General features: G+C 35.0%; 1 protein-coding gene across 4 annotated transcripts in view; it reads right to left on the bottom strand.

Moving 5' to 3' along the window:
• CASK (calcium/calmodulin dependent serine protein kinase) overlaps positions 1–21317 on the bottom strand; it is a 218392-nt gene that overhangs the window by 57444 nt on the left and 139631 nt on the right. For all 4 annotated transcript variants that reach the window (XM_035542154.2, XM_035542152.2, XM_035542153.2 and 1 more), the window contains exons 8-11: positions 19956–20078; positions 17508–17591; positions 14379–14478; positions 642–763 (exon numbers count right to left, since the gene is read on the bottom strand). In XM_035542154.2, coding sequence (XP_035398047.1) covers positions 642–763; positions 14379–14478; positions 17508–17591; positions 19956–20078 — 429 coding nt within the window. The remainder of the gene's footprint in view (positions 1–641; positions 764–14378; positions 14479–17507; positions 17592–19955; positions 20079–21317) is intronic.

Below are 21317 nucleotides of genomic sequence, written 5' to 3'. Positions count from 1 at the left end.
AAAAAAAAGCACGAGGCACTAACCTGTATCTTTCAACTCTGTGATTTTTGCATGTTTTTTTGTGGAACATCAGCTGTTGTCTTATGTATTAATGGCTCTCATGAACCACAGGCTAATGTTGATTTAGATGACTGTGGCTATCACATACTTTGTTTAAGTACAGGACAAAAACTGGCATGATCAGGTGTTTCACATAGAAAAAATGTCATATTTTTCATATTTTCAAGAATATCCATAGAATTTGTCTAAGATAATCACTTAAAAATAATAGTAAAAAGAAGTCAATCTGCACAGTTACAAAATTACATTTTGGATTTAAAATAAAAAATAAAATCCAGCACTTACCACATGAAAAAAGCTTATTATGATTAATTATTTTAAAGTACAGCAACTAATTCAAACCAAAGCATGAATCATTTACATATGATTAAATTAACTCTAATTTTTCTAAAATATTCTGTATGTATAATACGAAAATGTACTTCTTTTGTCAAGTGCTAGTTGTTTGTTACATTCCACATCTAAATAAATTAACTTTTGCTATGAAACAATAAGAGAATATATGCAGGATAAAACCAAATTCTGGCTAATGAACAACAGATACAAAAACATATTCAAACCGTTTATCTCAGAAAACTTACATCTAGTAGCGTGTGAAGATGCTGATCCTGGAAAACACTGTGAAGAAAATCTAAGTCTTTTTCGCTGCAATCTGTAAGTGCATGAATTTCCTCCAGGCTGTCAAGCACCTGTGAGACTGCTCCTATGGGGCAATAAATAGGAGGGGAAAAAAAAATTAAAAATCGATAGAGCAAAGACTCATGGCAAACTGAACTTTGGAAAAGGAAACTTTTACCTCATCTTGTATAACTGGAGCAGGAACTTAAAAAAGCCAGAGTTTTATAGGAAAACACACTGAACAAACTTCATGAATATCAACAGTACCCATATGTAATTATTCATATTAAATGGTTTAACTGAAGGGAGGTTAAAACCTCTCTCAGGTATTTATTAAGTTTTGCTTGGTTGTACTTAGTCTGGTTTCCAACGATGTCTTACAAAGTCATTTGGGTTATCTGCCCAACCGCCTGTCCTTACCATTTTTACTTCAACCTTCCCTTTCTTCACTTTTTGAACTGTTGGCCCATTTCAAATATACAACCGAAATTGGTAGAAATTTGAAAGAAACAATGCATTCAAAATTCTTTTTAAAATCAGCATCTGGATAAAGGAGGGAAGACAAAGAAAGACCTGACTGCTTTGTCCTCTAGAGTAGGAATAAAACACTGTAAGGTTAGCTCGGATTTTTTTTTTTCTGTTTGTTCTGCTTGCCTGGTTATCTCAAAACCAGATATAGCACTTGCTGTCTTTTGAGAACAATGAATTGTTTTGGGTCATTGGAAGATGGGATGATTTTTATATGGGTAAGGGTGAAAGGAGAAATGAGGGATATGGAGACATAAGGGAAAACCAGGAGGCATTGTGGAAGGTGGAAATCCATGAGGAAAGTTCAACTCATAGCTGGGAAGGACAGAGAAACACAACATAAATCACAGTAAAACAGCCCATATAGATTCCTTGTGGAACACCTTGTTTTAAAAATCAGGTATTGATGGAGGCTGCCACTTGCTCGCATTACTAGAATGCTAACATTGGCTTATCTAAACACCTACAGCTCATGTCTTCAGATTTTCCACCATGGTATAAGCAACTGGTATCTTATTATTCAGTATTAGCCTGTAAAAATGCCAGTTTTTGACAGTCAACTGCAGAATGTTCTCTCATAAATAAATTCTTAACTCTGGATACAGAATTCTACACATTCTGCACTTCAGTAATTTCTCCTTAATGCATTTTGTCTGCTTCTTACTCACTTGCCAGTGCCCTAGTTAAGACAGTCAGACAATATATATGAAATTCTAAAAAAATTACTGTATTTCTTGAAATTCTACCCTATTATATATGATCAATTCTTATCATCCCTTAGGTGTTTTTGTAACCTACTGTATTTTCAGAATAAATAATAATAAAAATTAATAACAATAAACCCCCCCCCCAACCACACAAGGAGTCAAGTTAATTCAGTTACTTCTCTGAAAACCTTAAAAAAATGGAATCTTAATTAAATACACAAAAACTACTAAACAAGACTTGTGATGAGTAAGTTACAAATCCAGAAAGTCTTGTATCACATTTAGTAAAAGTCTTAACCTCAGATTGTTTTCTCAGTTCTTTCGATACCATGGTTAAGAACTCTTATTCTACTTGCTCACAACTCATGGGTCATAAGCAATAAGAAGACTTGCTAATCCTCTGTCATTAAATGTGTCTGACTACTTATTTGCAACTGATTTATTAACGTAGGTTACGTTTCTTTAAAAAAGCGGTGGCTGGATAGCAAGGAGTAAGACATTGTTTGCCTCATTGTAGTTGCTGTACATCGGAGCTAGTGTGCTGAAGAAGAGAAAAAACAGCTCCATCTTTGACAGTGAATAAGCATGCTTTGCTTAAAGGAACCTTCTATACTCCTCTGCCTGCACCATATCTTGCGCACTTGGAGACACTGCAGGAAACCTGAGGAAATACAGGAACCTGGAATCTGGTGGTAAGAGCACAAAGAGATGCACAACTAAGCCTCAATGGCATGGAAGAACTCAAAAAGGGACCAAAAAGTGACTGTGCTGAGTTTCTTTTAACATTTTCTGTACGTCAGTTGAAGGTTGATGAACTTATGAGACCCTCAAGACGAAGGAAAGTGCTTGACTTTCCAGGATACAGTTGACAGAAAATAATTTACTAGAATTCCCTTCTATTTCTATTCTTGTCAAACTCAGAGTTTAAATTAATTGTTTTCTAACAAAACTTTGCTTTCTAGGCTCAAAGACCTTTCTACGTATTTGCAGTGTTGACTTTAAGGAAAACATGTGAGAAGATTCAATTCAACGGCTTAGATATCCTGGAGTCTCGTAATACTGCTTGAAGGTGCTCATAACCACAAAAACCGGAGCCAAAACCACAACCGATGAGAAGCATGCTCTAAGTTCTATTATTACTTTGCCAATCACCAAACGCTTTATTTGACTTTTTATTTGACAGTATTATTTACTCTGGGAATTTGATTTTGTGGAATACTTTGGGGCCTTTCAAAGAGAAATAAAAGTTACTATTTCCTTAACATTTGCAACTGAACAATCTTTTGAATATCTGGAAATTCCAGAACATTAAACATTAGCTCTTGTTTCTCCTGCCTGTTGGTTGCACTGGCTGTAATGCAACCAACAGATGGCTGTAACAGAAAGTTTCCAAGGACATTCTTAACAAATTTGATGGCAAGTTCTGACAGTGACTTGATAACCTCTCAAAAATCAGTTTCATTTTTTTTTTTTAACCTACAATCTCGTGGTCTATCTACTACCATGTCCTTCCATGTCATCACACATTTACAAATAACATGCACTTGCATGAGAAGAAGGCATAGTAGCAATAGACTGACAGCATATTATTGTTTAAAATAGTGACAGAATAATTCTACAGGCATTTTTGTGAAAACCTAAACTCTGTTAGGGACACTTGGTTCAAAGTGTAACAATAACTTTCAGAAGAGTTTTAAATTCAGGTAAAGATACTGTATAAAATAAAAATAGCCCATTTTTGCAGAACACCTGCCCCTAAAAAAAGCCTATTCTATTCTATTTAAGCTAATTTCTAGCCTTTGAGAAAAAACAAACAATCAAACAAACAAAACAAAAAACAAGCAATAAGGTGTAAATGCACTCATGTTTATGGTTATACTATGTATCCTCTAGAAATACCATTTCACCTCTCTTCATCATTGAAAATGCACCCATTTTAGCCTCAGCATAGATGAGAAAGACCTTAAGTGAGTTGTTATGCAGCCATACAATCTAAAGCTGAGATTTCAAATGGTCTCTAGCAGTTACAGACAGACTCTATAAATATAAAAATTAGAAAAATGTATAAATATTAGGAAACTAAAAAAAATAAGACACAAAATTGACCAATTTGTCTGACTTCGAAGACTCTGTAAACTAAACTTTGTTAGAAAACATTGCTTGTTGCCAACGAACTTCCAAGTAGCCTCAGCTAATTAGGTGAGATGAACATCACCCTGCACATCAATTTACTATAAAAATATATACACATACAATTGTGCAGGAAAGGTTGTAATGCCAGGGATAAAAGTAGAAGACTCTTCTTCAGAGTAACAGTAACAAAATCTGCACCAAATGTGGTTCTATTGTGGTACTTGTGGATCCTACTGTAATTGCATGTTCTCAGTGTGTGCAAAGGAGCAGCGGTATTCCGGGCCGTATGCATAACCTCATTTTTCCTGTATTCCCATAAGACTATCTAAGAAAGGATGGCTGTGACTATTCACAGTTCCTTTGGTGTTGACATCTCTGAAAGGCTGAAAACTATGGGTTCTCACCACATTAAAAAAAAAACAAAACAGCCAGACAAATAAACAAAAAACAGCCAGAATGCTTACAATAGTCTTCTGCAGTCATTACTAGTACATGAAACTTCTTTCACAATTAGTAGAATGACTTTTTAAGAATAATACCAAATTGCTTTTAAGAAGATGGGAAGATGAATTGAGTACCTTTCTTCTCATTGAAGCAGATCTATATTATTTGTCAGTTAGACCTATTTGCCTTATGAGACAGTAACTTGGCATTATTTCTTTACCCATTGTGTTGTCAAAGTTATCACAGGTATTTCCTGCAGATTCTACTACCTAATTTAGGAAAGATGGCCATTCAGAAACAGTTCTCTCTGAATTTTATCTCTAGAGTCTTCATAGTTCTCATACAGTGCCCCGATTATCACCTGGGGTTTGAGCATCATGGACACTGGTTCATCAAGTTGCAAGTAGAAAAAGCTTTGGTAAAGCACAGTACTGTTACTGCATTCTGGCATCTAGCTGTTCTAACCTGGAACAAGTGGTTTGGCTAGAAACTGATCTTTACAGGCATAAAGTAGTTGCTCACTGCTTCTCTTGAAAAGAAAAAGTATCTTGAAAATACTATTCTAAGAAATAGTCTCGATATTCTACAACAGAAATATGTCTCCACCACAAAACACCCAGAAAGTTTGCTTTTTGGAAGCTCACAAAACAGGGCAGGTAGAACTGACTTCCTGTATTATGCAACAGGCAGCAGGGAGAATTACTAGCTTCCTTTCATGTAGCACTGATACGTGATAGTGTATGACTAAAAGAGGGTTTAGGTAAAAATACTTAGATCTTGCTGCTAAACACAGAGACTGCCTGGCAAACACATTCTGAGAGAGAAAAAAATAATGAAATCTTATTTTTGTTTAATATTGACAACTACGCATGCACTTTTAAGCCTTGGTCAGTCATAAACCCTCCTCTGAGCAATGTAAATTTGTGAACGGAAGCCTGACCTTGTTTAAGTATATAACACTATAAAACGGTGACCTTTCTGCAAGTCTCCTGCAATTAGTATTCCAGAAAATGACTCTGCAGAAGACATATTAATAGCCATTATAATAATAGTACACTTTTATTAAAGTGACACAGGCAAGATCCCAACCCCCTGGATATGTAGAACTGTATCGTATTATGTTAATTTCCCCACACCAACTACTAATTTTAATCCTGCTCATTCTCATAAACTGTCTTAATTTGGAACAATTCTTCAGCTATTCTACGTGTTATTCTACAGGTAAGTAACTATGCCTTAGAGATTTTACAGCGGCATTTAAATGACTAACCAAAGATTAGCTGCTATTTGTAGTTTCCCTACATACCACAATTCTGTCCTTACGCCAGTCAATCTACAATCAACACAAGCTGCTTTTGCCTACTTCATCTCTTGGCTGTCTTCTTGTGTGAAGCCATTGGAGATGAAATTAAAGAACAATCCTGGGTCTCAAAGCACAGGCGTTTTAGAAGGCTGGATTTATATTTCACTTTGTTTATGAAGAGGTCTGAAGCTAGCACATATAGCAAGGACAGCAAAAAAACCATCAGAAATTGATAGACTTTAGAAAGACTGAATGAAGGCACCGGATACAATCTCATAAAAAAACAAGCTTATAATCTTATGCACAGTCAAGTGCAGTTCTTTTCATAAAAAATGATCTTATAAATATTGTGAGATTCTGACAGTACATCTGGTGAAGAGACAGTGAGATTATTTTTATCAACTCTGCAATGTGAGTTTCAAGTTTCATGGATTTTTTAAAATTTTATTTTTAACATATGACAAGTAATTCAAAGATTTTTTGGTCTTGCATTACGACTCCAGCGACATGTACACCTTTAGGCTACCTATTTAGTGATAACTGTATAAATCCGTACCTCCATTAGTTTTGTTTTGTTGGCATCTTATTAAAATAAACCAAAACCATAAGCCATAAATGTTAAACAGAGTAGGAAATTAAGCACTGCATCAAAAATGCTGTGGAAATGATGGGGTGTCTGTCTGCTGAGATTTTCAAATCATGCTCAGATATACATTAAAAACTGTCCATATCAGCCACGCATGAATGCCTAGGCTCAATATCAGCATAATTATAAAATTCTCTGCCCATGTTACATGGAAGATCAGATTTGCCTTAGTAGCAGTGGACAAGAGTTAACAGTATATAAGAAAGAACCCTTCTATTGCCTCTTTCTGTAAAGAAAATACAAAACATACACTGTTTTCATTAAAGGCAAGAAAAGAATCTTTTTACAGAGACAGGACCTTTCCACTACTTGTGCTGATGTAACTTTTCAGCTTAACAGAAAGCCGACTGAGGCTCACATGATCTTCCTCACTTTAAACCACATCTGTGTGAATCACTGGAGCTGAGAGGCCTCTAACCACACATGGTAATTTGTTGCTCTTTGCCGTGCACTCATTCCACAGCAACTGTCTCTGTCAGGACAGATGACAGCTGAAGCATGCATATATATATATATGCTTATAATTTAAAATAAGGCAGGAGATGCGTGTTTCACATATATATGTAGCAGTGTAATTACAACTAAAGACAGGCAAGGACTCTCTCCTCCTCTCATTTCAGCTTTATAGTGTTTACTGACTTCTCGCTTCCTGTTCTGAAACCAAACAGCCAAGTTTAGGTATGCTCTATATTTACAAATACTCTCCTGCATGCATATAATTCCGTGAATGTTTCTGGGAAACAATCAAGACGGTAATAGTATATATACAGACATACACACATACATATATTTAAAAAAAGCATGAAAAGTAAAGGTAGAGAACTGGAAGATGGAGGTTTATGGAGACTACAGTGAAACTGGAGAAAGAAAGCGTGTGATGGAAGAATATGGTAGGAAGGTGTGATGGAAGAATATGGTAAAGAAACTGGGATAAATTAAAGGGAGCAACACCTCTGGAATGCACAAAAGGAAAGAAAAGCATGTAAAAGTTGGAGAAGAAAACCAAAAGAAACAGGTGCAGGAGAAAAAAAAACAGGGAAAAAGGCAAAAACCATCCCCCCCCCCCCCAAAAAAAAAAAAAAAGTTCCTAAACACAAGCAGGAATGCTGAGAAGAGTAGTATATATGGAACAGGAGAGAAAGAGAGAATGAGCAAGAAAGAGAGAGGAAGAAGAGCAAGGAAGAGGAAAGAGAAAGGAAGAAACTGGTGCTTGATTTTGAAGATAACCATTGTTTTATTCTGCACACACAGGGGCACTATGAGTTCATGTCTCTAGCTTTCTCCATACTTGGGACCTTTACACAAAGTTTGCCAGTTCCTTTTCTTAGCTATCTCTCGCTCTAAAACTGGGCACAAATATGACAGAAGATAGACCAGGGTGGTGGTAATGAAACGTAGTGAGAAGGTATCGTTTTTCAGAATAGACCCACACCTCACAAGTTGCATGTTCACATGCAAACAACCCAAGAACTATTTTAACAAATGAGTGCCCTTCACTACTACTGCCTTCAGTACTTTCTTTCGTATTGCAGAAATACATAGAAGCCCTCTCCTGACCGGTAAGTGGGCAGCACAGCCTTCTATTCAGTAAATTTACTGAAGAAAGAACATTCCCAAACAAAATCAGTGGCTGAGGCTTTATATGACATTTTCTTTTTTACTACAACTGCACACAAATAATCCTGTTTCAAAAACTTTTATATAAAAATCCACTGAGTTCTCATTCTTAAATTACTGGGCGTGCATTCTGAGAAGGGGAAATAGGAGGAAAAGGAACAACTTCCGCAACCTCTAAGATCAAAAGAATCAAACAAACAAAAATCCATGACTTTGTTCAGAAATGGAGACGTGTCTTGCTGCCCTGACTTAGGACGGAAGAATTATTAGTTTACAGATCTTAAAACGGTACAGGAAGAGAAACACTTTCTATATTTTGTATTTTGAGATGCTGAATTTGTTTGTTTTCAAATGCTTGTGGTTTGTATTACAAGGTCTAGAATTTCATACCTGCTCTTCTGTCTAGCACAGTCTACAGGTTTAGAAGTGCTTGTGCTTTCAGTCTCTTATGAAGTGTGCAGCTAACTTGTGGCAGAAATCTCCACCCTCCACGTCACTAATATTCCTTCATTAAGGGGACACAGACTGTATAGTTATTTAAATCAGCTGTATGCATATACACAATGTATATGCATATATCATGTACCACGTCAACACAGAATAATCAAGAAAGTTCATGCAAGGTTATCGCAAAAAAATATATGATTAATACTACAGTATATGCTTAGTGTTCAGGAGAAAAAAGGTTGTTAGTCCACGAAAACATTAATTTTGGGAATTAAAATGCAAAACAAAACAATTTTATCCCATATTAATTTAATGAAAATGTAATCTTATTTCAGTTGTGTTGGAAATACTGAAAACGAAAAAAAACACCAGGTAATTTTAATACTGCCTCTAACCTTGAACATTCAGAATTCTCTGGAAATCATATTACTTCTGGTTAACTATACTTTGAAAGTTATAGACAGATTTAATCAAAAACATACAGGCTATTTTTTCTTGATTAGGCAGTATTAAAACTGAGAATAGTAAAGTGAAGAGAAAAAAGCTGATTTTTAAACATGCAAAGACATATACAATAGCTGAATGATATGCCTTGAAGGAAAACAAAGGGATACCTACTTTCTGCTGCTAGAAGTCCTAGTAGGAAGGCAGCATTTGGACAAACAACAAACAGTATGAAGATTTCAGAACAAGCAATTTATAAAGCTGCAACCTAGCATACTACTTTAGCCAAAAATAGTACGAACAAAGCAACTGACATTACCCCCCCCCGTTTTTTTTTTAATATGGTTTCTACGTCTGAAGCGAATGGGATTTGTGGAGTAGGATGGGAGGAAAACAAGCACTTGGCATTGGGAAAGTAGCACATATATGAAGTGTTAGGCACCTAAAATACCAGATTTATTCCAACATTGGTACACAGTTTCTAAATACTCAGAGAAAACATGATTTAAAGTAAGAGTACTGTAACAGGTGAACTGAAAAACTATCATGATATACTGTAAATAAAGTGTAACATCATATTAATTGCTTAATACACTTATATTCACTAATTAGAATTTAACAATTCAATTATATTGATTTTTTTAAAACACGTTTCAGTGATTAAATTATGGAAACTACTTAGAAATACAACCATTTATTACTGATTTTAATTCATGGTGACTTTCTATATTGATACTTAAAAATCTTTGTACATAAACACACCATAACAAAGATAAATAGCTGAAAAAACGTAAAGATAATGGGGAGCTGGAAACACTCAGACTTATCTGAAAACTGACAGTCAGTCATACTTGTACAACTAGGGATTAATGACAGTAAATTATAAGGTGAATACAACTTATTGCCTTCTTCCATACACTCAAAAATGTTACACAAGATCCTTTGCAAATATTTAGAAAATCAGTGGTAATTTTTGCATAACATTATTTCTTTTTCTTCCTTGTGTAGATGAGACTGACAGCTTTTAAGTTATGGGCGTACATTGCTCATGTTTCATGGAATCTAAATTCCATGTAACTACCTGTGGATTAAAAGTAGTTGAATTAATCGAGTGGCCACGTTTGTTGCATGATCCCACTGTGAAAGCCTATCAGACTGAGCTTTTAAAATTTTATTATTTTCAAATTTGAAAATCAAGAACTCATACTATTTAAATTGTCTTATTTGACAGGACAAAATAGTCCCAAAAGGAAAAAAGCATAACAATTTAAATTTATGTAAAGCACTAATGAGACAAAATATTGAGATGCATTTATAAAAATGCCATATGAAACTTTTACATTGCAATTTAAAGAAACAAGCTAGAAACACTCTTGTAGATTTAAAATGCCTGCTTCTTAGGCAAGAAAAAAGCACTGCCTCTATGTTCATCACATTACACATTTACCGCAGAGCTCAGAGAGCACATAAATGTTCAGGAAGTACTGCAACAGTGCTATTTGGTAGCCTAGGCTAAATAAGTACATTTGGTCAGTATATCTAACATATAATATGCTGCTCTACTTTCTATGTGGTTAAACTGAAACAAAGCATTATAAAATGCTTTACAAGAACTTCATAAATTATTCTGAAACTGTCCGTCACATATCAGCATACAAACTCCACAAACCAAGCTATACAAGCATGCATGATAGAGGAAAGTTCTTTAACTAAAAGGTAAGATCTGCTTTAATCTAAAAATCAATCATTCAGTTTTCCAAAGACAATGGATGACCCACTGGCTTAACTCCTACAGCAACTCAGTAAATGTGAAAATATGGCTACAAAAAGGTTTTTGGAAATACAAAGTTGTAAAAGAAATTCTTCATTTTATGGGCTTCACTGACTGTTGGCTTAAAAACCTAAACGTCCTGAATCTACTTAAACTCCAGAGTAAACTAAATGGCCTTCCTGAATTCAACTTCCCAAGCAAAATTTTCACACAATTTCACAGCGTTTCCTTGGTCTGCCATAGAATGGGTGACTGAAGAAGGAAAAATCAGAAAAATGCAAAGTTTTTGTGCTGATGATGCTCATTCTTCAGCCAGAGGCACTGTTACCAAAACACTTGAAAATTATACATCTGGTCTCTTCTGTCATGGGACAAATGGTTATCATATGACATAAACAAAGGAAAACCTCTATCTTGATCTAATGTGCAATCAAATGATAGGAGGACCTAGAAGGGTGGGAGGGAGCAGGAGGGGGAAGGTCACCAGAGAGCAAACCCATTATGAATTTCTCTGTTCCCTCATTAATTTCATGGTCCACTTTAAACACTCTCTACTGGGGCAATTTTTTCATGTGCCATATTCAGCTTTTAGAGCTGCAAATTGATTACTTCTGCTTTATATTTGTTTCAGAATATTAAAAGTATCTAAAACATTCATTAGCTTGGGAAACTGGCATTTTACAGTGTCATGAAGACAGGTGGCTTAACAGTCAAATGTTTTAAAACATTTGCAAGACACTTGCCATATGAGCTGTTCAGTGCATTTACTGGAGAAGTTACTGAACACAGAGTATCAGCAGTAAAGTAATATTTTAGTTTAATTATTTTTTATTATTATTTGCAATTATTTAGTTATTAAATATTTACCTAATTTTTCAAAGCATTTTTAAAGCCTTTATTATAGCCTCTTAAAATTCTGCAAGATTGAATTCTGCTAGGTTGCCAACAGAGCGCTAGAAGGTTTAAGTCATTCAGAGGACAACTGCTGATGAAAGAGGGAATAGATAACCACGAACAAATATATAATAATAAATAGCTGCAGGAATCAAGAATTTTTAACACAGTCTGTAGCCAAGAAAGGAAAATGTATGCAAAAAAAATCTGGTTGATTTTAAATTAAATTTATCTGTGTCTACTCACATCTAATTTATTTATGAAATTTGCTGATCCTCATTGGAAAGCACTCTAATAAGAATATCCTCTGCAATTATGCATGTCAAAAAGTCATCTGACTTGCTGTCTATAGTGCTTTGGTATCACAGGCTATTGCTGTGGGAATAGTATAGGGAAATGCTCAAAACATCCAGTAATCCCAGGTTCACGACACTGAGGGAGAACACCTCTAGCCTAATCTGGAAAACAAAACTGAAATTTTCTGTTTCTGTGTTTAGAAAGACCTGGAGGACAGGATATACAATTTGCATAACTTAATAAGCATTTACATTTCTGCATCTTTATCTCAGTAGGAGCTAAACATTTGCCCATTCATTTGGGCAATGACGAATCATTTAATTTTAATGGTATGCTTCATAAAATTTTATGGGAGGATTAAATAGACAGCTACATTTAAAATATTAAATGTTCTTCAGTAGAGTTTATGATCTGAAGTAACATCGTAAGTTGTTAGGAAGGAAACTTAAATTACCTGAAGACAGTCAAGTTTCCACTGACATTCGAGGGTTTTATGTCTAATTTCTGTAAACTAGTTCAGTTTAGAAACATCACAAGAGCCTGTCTCTGCAAGTCAGAAACATCCGAAAACGTAATAGGTGCAATTCTGAAGAGGAAACAACACAGATTTCCATATCTAGCAATTTCAGAAGCTGGAAGTTGCAGTATCTTTTCTTGGGAGGCTCAGTGTTTATCCTCAGATATTAAGTATTTTATCAGCTAGTGTAGTCAGTGAAAAGTACTCACTAAAAATGGTTTCCTGATCACTGTGATCTCCCATCAGTAAGATCGACAATGTTATTTTAGAGAATTATAAAGCTTTTCTAAGAAATCCAAGCTATCGTTTCAGTTATTTCAGAGGTGAACACAGTGTAATAATGGACCTAGCACAGATATTCTGTAGAATTTATGTATGTACTGGATTCATGTGTTCTGTGAGCAGAAAAAATAGACCATGTACCCTTGCTGTACACTGATGTCTGAAATTACATCACTCCATGAGGAAGACACATGTCCTGTTGATGTGAGACTGAAACTGGAAAGAGGAACGGCAGTTTTTAGACTAGGAAAGTTACCACTGCCAATCATGTCAGTGGCCTATTCATTTTATTGAAATGGAGGAAGTAGCTGGAAACAAAAATTAAAGCACTGAAAAGTAACTCTGGGTGAAGTCAAATCAACTTATTTTCTTTAAAACTATATACAGATCCTTACTTACAGGTACATCAATTATGCCAAAGCTGGCTGCCAGAAGTTCAGCCACGAGGCTGTAATTACCATTTGCAATTAATGATCTGAGATCCCCATTCATTTCAATGGAATTTATGAAAAGTGAGCATCTTTAAGCACTAAGCAGTCTTTGTATTTAAGTACTGAAACTTGAATTCCAAGAAATAAAATTTCAGAATTTCAACAAAAATATCCCTTTATTTGTAAATTAATGACATTGAAATAATTCATGAAGATGACTTGCTCATATGAAAGAAAAGCAATACTTAACATTTGCAGCCAGTAAGTAATATTTTCACTTAGAGAATTCATTAGCACACAGTAGTTCAGCACATGTAATTGAGTTTCTGAAATAATCTTCTAGTAAAGAAAGCTTTATAGTTACAAGCATCCTTAGCTCAAATATTCTGCCAGTACTATTTAGTTGTTTAGAAAAATAAAAGAGACTTATATTAGCCTTAGATTTTCTTACAAGTTCATTTAACTTGATCCTAAATCCTTATTTTAGAACAGTTAGGCCAACACATGCTTTTGGATTGCAGATTTTGAAAGTAACGTTATGTGAAAATTAAGATACATAATTATGACAGGGCTGTTTTAATCAAGGGACTACCAAGTGATTTAAATACCCGACTATGGGCTGAGGACAAAAGTACTGCTGGAAGCAGTGTTACACTCCTGCCCAAGGCCCAGCTCCATGCCCACAGAACGGTATGTGTTGTCCCTCTTCTCTTGAGGATTCGGGGATCTGGCTCATAATGCCAGAAATACTGCCCAGCCCACTTTAAAGAGGAGACCACTTAACCATACTGTTCTCCAAAACTGTCAAGAGTCTCTGCTATACAGTGGTTTCTTTTTGTAAATAACTATTACTAGGGTATGAGAACCTTGCTTCTGCCTAAGAATTCAGGACAAAAATTCAATATGCTTTTACACTCAAGGAACGTAAAGAGATACATGAGGTTATGGTGCTATTGGTAATTAAATACACATAAATAAATACAAATAATTAAATTAAATAAAATCAAATAAAAATTCAGATCATTTCTGTAGAATCTTACAGCTCTGTAGAAATATTCTCTTGATTTTCTTCTGTCACTAACACCATTATAACTGAAAAATATGTATGCTTTCACATTTAAAGGTTAACTTACTACGCAAGTTTATGAAATTATGAGAAACTAATAAATACTTGGTACTCTAAGTCAGTACAGAATTAAGACAGATAGACTGCAGTAAATATACTTTCTGCTAAAATACCTGAGGAGGTAGGATCTTCAGAGAAGTCTGGCAGCTCTTCAGGGGGGTCACCATAGAAGGAATTGAATTTGTGGCTTGACACTGCTGCTAGTACTGCCCCCTGAATAAAAACACCCACAAAGTCTAAATTACACAAAAAAGGTTAATGAAACATTTTCAGACACCCCCAGTCACTCAACCTCCCAAGCTTTCTTGTGTGTATACCTTTTTGGTGAAGAGTAAGTAAATTTCATAGTCTTCATCTGCTTTAATATTATCAGTAACCATACCTAACAAAAGAGCTGTTCATAAACTAATGAACAGTAACTACATGCTTTGTGAGGGGATTCATGAGAGCAAGCCTTTAAGGGAAAGCACTTTAAAAACCTCTTTGATAAAAAGTAACTCATAACTCAGCCTCTCAAAGTTAAATGATATAGAAAAAAGAATAGTCATCCATTATGGAAGGCCAAATTTAAACCAGTTTCCAATGATGCTAAACAACCAAATAAAATGCTTGAAGAATAAAAATATTTTGCTCAGATTATATGTTAATTTGTACAAGTCAAATCAAAACTGTAAATTGAAATAATTACAATTTAATTTACTGAGGCAGGTGCTAAACCATGTCAATATGTACAGGTCTATGCAATGGACAGGGTTTATCTGAAAGTAATATGATACTTAGACTATAAATACACTGCTTTTTGAAATTTTTAGATCTGGATGTTTACACACTTGCAATGGATACTATTCATGCTTGAAGAACACAAGCAGAACCCCTTGGACTCTGGAAAACAGAAAGGAATTTGGCAAAGGTCCTTAAAAATCTCCACAAATCCTAATTTATCTACATAAAACCAAATTCAGGATAGGTTGAGTTATAAAACTTACATCAAGTTAGCAAATAATGGTACAATTTTCTTCCCCCAAACAGATACTTTCTATAATCAAACCTTTTGAAGTAACAAAATTCTTCCAAGTTTATTTATGGGGTGGCAGACAGGGAAAATCTTTTTAGAAGTATTTCTGAGCACTGTGATTGGCAGGACATTTCTGTTAAAAACAACAGGTACTTTGCAAGTTTCCATTAAGTGCACCAGGTGACTTGGGCAGAAATTTTAAATATGCCTAACAGTTAGAGAGTAGTCATGAATAAAACAGAAATCTCAATGCCCAGACTTTCAACTCTGTCTCCTTACAAAAAAATTCAGCATGTTTTACAGTTTTAGCTCCAAACATTAGACAGCACATAATGTAACTCTACAGAGCTAATGTCCAATTATATTGGAACTTCAAATTCGCATCAGGTTTTATAAAAATCTTTAATTTTATATTAACTTCTGAAGCAGAATGTTTGGTAGAAAGAAGATAAAGGGAGCATACAAACTCATGAAGAAGACAATGGTCCTAGATAAGACAGCTAAAAAAGGAACAAATTATTTTTTTCCCTACAGTTCAACGTATTCCAGACTCTAATATATTTATTATGTTAAAAACATCAAGCAGAAGTACATAGCTATTGCCCTAATTTGTTAGGGATTAAAAAAAATGCTGTGCAGAGGCTACAATAAAAGGTTAGGGTGATGGAAGGTGGGATGGGACCTCTAGTAGTCTCCCCAAGAAAGCACAGGTTATGCGGTGTGCTGTTATAAATGACAAGAAAAATTCTAAATTTCTGTCAGAAATTTTTAAAAGATTCAGTTGTTAGGATTAGTATTAGTATCTTAATTAACATTCTAATATATCCTTTGCTTTAGAGAGGAAACATCATTTTTTTCAAACACAGGGAAAAATACTTCATAAAAAATTAAAAAAGGTTTTAGGTAAAGTAATAATCACGAGGCATAGATATCCACAGTACAATGTAAACTAAATAACTACCGTATTTATCTTTTCCTCTTACCTGGACTGGATGGATTAGTGAGTATAAAATCTAGTCTTTAAGGCCAAGCAATACATTCTTATTTGACAAATTCTCATGATCTGACCCTGACAGCATCAGTATATTTGACATCCATTTGAGACATCTATACGAACATGTAATAATCTCAGGCTGCCTGAATGAGTGTTACATGGGAAATTACAAAGCTAGAAAATGGTCATCTGCTCTAACATATATTTACTTGTACAAGTAATGTACAGTTTAACCACTCAGATTTTAATGGCTTATATATGCAAACTGGATAACACAATTTCAAGAAACATTCTGCAGAACAGTGCTTTGGTAGCACTGGTAGAATAAATGGTAGAAAACAAACTGCACGTATAAATGCTCTCTGGGGACTAAAAATAGTGGCTTCCCTCAGAAGAAATCTGGCAAAGACCTGAAATTGTGTCTACGGCAGGAAAAGAGATCACATTCTAAAAGGTACTAGCTAACATTTTAATGAAAGTATTATCTGGACATACAAACCACCCAAGAGAAAGTGCTATCATAAACTACAGCAACTGTTACATCCTAATCATCAATTGCTTTTGCAGCTACCTTAAACTTTTGCAAAGCAGCAACTCTCTCTATATATATGGTTCTGTGTTTTATTACAAATTCTAAAATAGCTCGCAAGTTGTAATGCTGCATGTTTCTGTTAAAGTTTTACCAACCTTTCAGAGTATTTAAAGATGTTTCTGTTAACCTTTCCAAGGCAGGACCTATTTACCATTTTGAAGGAAAATCATGCTGTTTTGGGCTAAAATGTTAACATTCTTTCCAATCTGGTTGAGAAATAATCTTATGTATAGGGGATGAACTGAAGAAGACTTCTTTGCTCTCTTTGAAGAAAAGTAGTTAACATTACTGTGTTTCTTTTACCATAAACTTAACACAGTAATAATGGAACCCACTATTCACTCCCCTCCAATAATTCATATGATGGAGAATTACTGAATTAATGTAAGAAGACCTCATACGCACCTTGGTTGATACCAGACAATTTGCACTGGAATTTAGTTTGAAAAGAATGAACTAAGAAGGGATGAACATCCCTAATAAGACATCATTGTGATGGAACATTGTAGATCAGTTTCAACTTTGTTATTCTACTGCCGCCTTTAGAGTACAGATTTCTCTTAGTGCTTTTAAAATTAATAAAGTATCACTTGAAATTCAAATTATGTAACTATGTTGTTTTAACACTACATTTATTTTACCTTTAGTTTTCGTCTTGCATTGAATTTTCTCAATTGTTCTACTGTTTCTGGAAGATGAATCTTGTATGCATAGCGATCTCTCTCCTTAAAACAAAAAGCAAAACAGAACAGAACAAAGATTAAATACAAGTTCTTAACATTATCTTGACATTAACAAACTAGGAAAGAAATGCAACAGCTACTAAGTATCATAAGAAGAATGAAGATTTGGTGCAACCTAAGGTAAACTTTAAGAAACTGACAGAGATTGAGGTATTTTGAAAGAATCCTTAACTTGGGGCCAGAGATATTTTTGTTTCGTGATTTTGTTTCCCACTTTGTAGTAAGACCCTATCCTTGTTTTTTACTCTTATGTTGTAGAAGTTTGTGGCTAACACTGAACTTTGAAGCTGGCAAGCACAAAGCTGGGACACACAAACCCCAGAGAAGCAACACGTACAAGCACTCTCCTAAGGAGTTCCTGATACTTGGGTTAAATTTGGGATATGGGGTATCTGCACAACAGAGCAGGAAATGCCAGCTGACACCAGGTGCTAGCTTTCATGAAGAATTCTCCACTGTAGATGCAGACCAAAAAGGTGCCAATAAATAGCATGCAATGGGAAGAGAACCTGAAGCAGCTGAATACTTTCTTCTCTTGCCCCAAATCATCACAGAAGCTACATAAACTTAATAATTTAATGTAAATGTTTATCATATGGACCTCTTGAATCAGAGTGAAATCACTGGCAGAAGTAATTCAATCTCTGTATGGTGCCAGATGCCTCTATCCCATATTGTATGTGATTGCTATCTATAAAATGGTTAGAAAAAAATTCTGAGTCAACAGGGAAGGCAGTTCATCTTAGGCAAAAGTAAGAGACAACTGACTGATAGAATGCCAGCCTAAGCTTGGAAGAAAGACTGTCTTAAACTAAATCTTCTCTCTTCTTGTCTTTCAACGAATAAGGGTAAGACCAGCAAGAGACCACAGACATCAAACATGTAATATAAGCAAAATCTGCACATTTACATTACGGAATGAACTTTTTAAAAAAGCCTAACTAGATTAATTTCTCAAACAACATAGATGGCATTTTCTTCTGCTTAAATAACCCTCATCAAAACTTGCTTTGTCATCTAAATGACACAACATGAGAAAAAGTCAAATTACAGGCAAAGGTAGGCCTCCTGTGTTTACCACAGACTCAATTACTGGAGTGTAATCATTTGGGATTCCCAAATGTGGTGTCCATTCCTATGCTCTGTGAAATTATTTGATTCATTATGCATGCCCCAGATGAACAGACAGAACTTCAGCTCCCTTTGGGTGGAAAGGTTCAAACCTGCAGTTCCCAGTATTCAGAAAAGTGCCATAACTGTTAATCCTGACAGGTGCACACTCCTGTCCTCTTTTTATAAACTAGAATATTCTGTAGGTAGGAATGCAAGAGTCAGAGCCAGAAAGAAATCAGAGAAGTGAAAGAATAACTCCATTCACTAGTAGTTAGACCACTTACTTGGAGGGAGAAGAACATACCAGCCTGTACGTGTCTTTTTTTTTTTTTGTGTGTGTGTGTGGTCAACACTTGTCTTAGGTAAAATGGTCCAGGAATGGACACCAGAATCCCACCCTTTCCACTTGAGTGCTCTATTTAAGTTAATGATAATATGACTATACCCTGGGCCCACATTACAGAAAATAGAGGATAAAAACGAAAAACAATTAATTAATCGGTTTCAGCCAAAGAAAATACAATGCTCTTAACCAGCACCTGCTACTTTTCAAATGTGCAACACACCCATCCTTTTCCAACTCCAATGTTCAGAACAACTTATTTGTGGGACTGCTGAAAGCTAGGTGTGTATTCTCCTGCTCCTCTTGTTAATCTGCATTGTCCAGCAACTGCTTTTCCACTGGCTCAAACTGTATTGTAAGTTCTGCCACCACTGAAAAACAATTTGATTACCAGATGCCATGTAATTTTACGTAGTTATAGCAGCCTTTGAACAACTCACCACTACATAGTTATTTCACTCTAGTGAGACATTTTGTGAATCTAAGGTAAGAAAGCAAGCAGTTAAGTAATGCAATACACTGAATTGCTATATGCTGCAATAATAGGAAGGAGATCTGGATAGGACTGAGCTAAGAAGAGATCAGAAATTACTCCTCTGGAGTTTGAGAACCACAGAAAGACACAAGAATACCTTCTTAAAGCTTATTTCTATGCAGTCCTACTCCCTATACTCTGATGCTGTCCAAGATGCTTAAGCTAGTTTGCTCTTGCTGCTAAACAAGGGTTCAAGCTTGGAAATAACCAAAAACTCAAGCTCTAGTTTCACAAAACATTTAAAATATATTATCACACATTCTATACAATGTCATGTGTAATTTAAAATAGTAAACAAACAAATCTTTTTAACCCTTGAAGAGAAAACTGATATGTAAACAACCGGTTTTACTACCTTTAACCAGGGATGATTCAGTGCTTCATATACTGTTATCCTTTCTGCTGGATCCAGCATAAGCATGCGGCGTACCAGATCTTTGGCACTTTCAGAAATATGGCTCCACTGCCTAGGATTCATCTGATTACAAGCAAGAAAAAAAGAAATAATATTAGTAATAAGAATATAAACCAGAACCTGTTCTTTATGGAAGGTAAATGACAGAGATTTAAGAGTGGCTGGTACTTGTAAACATTGTATCTTAATAAATGTGAAAAGAAGTTTTCAAACTTTTTAGTTACTCACAAAACTGAACATTAGTTGCTTTTGAAATGGCATAAAAATTTGAATACTGTGAATGTTGCATCACATAAAAGCTGACATAACCATGGCATTAAAGAATTACAGTATAATTCTCTATCTACGATACATTTTGTTCAGATAAAAGTGACCACTAGAAAAAAAAAACACAGACAAAAAAGTAATTAGGATTTGTCTGACAGTTAACTATGCATATGATAAACACAGAAATTAAACCTACTCCTGAAATCAATATAAGGAATGGGAAGATAATCTATCTCTACCAACCCACAAGTTAAAGTCACTGATGCTGAGTAAGAAGGGAGACATTTAATGCCTGTTGCAAACTACTCTGGTCCTATCCCACAGACATCATGGACAATGGCTCTTCCCAATAAATTCCTTTCAACTTAACAACATTTAAGCATCTTCAGCCATGCAGACAGGAAAGCATACTGAGATGTGATCAACAATATGAGCAATTGCAGATTTCTGTGCACTTAGAGCAGAACTGTATATTTATGAAACAAGAAAGATGACTTAGAACATATTTTCATATTGTGCATATACAGATTTGTGTTCAACTATTGAAGAGGGTGGGCAACCAATAAAACCATACTAAAACAGGAAAATTCTTACCATTGTAAAGGGTTCTATCCTTACGCTATTTCTAGTACTTTCTTTGATTTATGAAGAAATTAAGTTTTATTTGGATGGTACATTGCTAGTTTTATTAAAAGGAATTTCAAAATTATAACTTGTCTTTTTGCAACATTTCAATCTGTTCATTTAAAAAAGTCAATTTTACTTAAAACCAGTCTGGGACAAAAAAAATATTGCTTTAAATTGGAGCACTCTGGAACATTATCTGGCTACGAAATCCACATTTATAGTTGTCATTTGTCTTTTTCATCTCTACTAAAATGAAGGTACTTGCAAATGTGTAGCAAGACTGTTTTGAAATCCTTATACTGTTTTCACTGAATAGGCACATAACAGGAAAGGGGAACAGAAAAGGAACTGAGAAGACACAATGTGCTGGCCACGACTTTTTTTTTTAAACAAAGAAAAATTAACTTG

The sequence above is a fragment of the Cygnus atratus genome, chromosome 1, assembly GCF_013377495.2.
Source record: "Cygnus atratus isolate AKBS03 ecotype Queensland, Australia chromosome 1, CAtr_DNAZoo_HiC_assembly, whole genome shotgun sequence".
In the NCBI taxonomy this organism is placed as follows: domain Eukaryota; kingdom Metazoa; phylum Chordata; class Aves; order Anseriformes; family Anatidae; genus Cygnus; species Cygnus atratus.
Note: the sequence above shows the minus strand (reverse complement) of the source record. Positions and strands in the feature narration are given on the sequence as shown.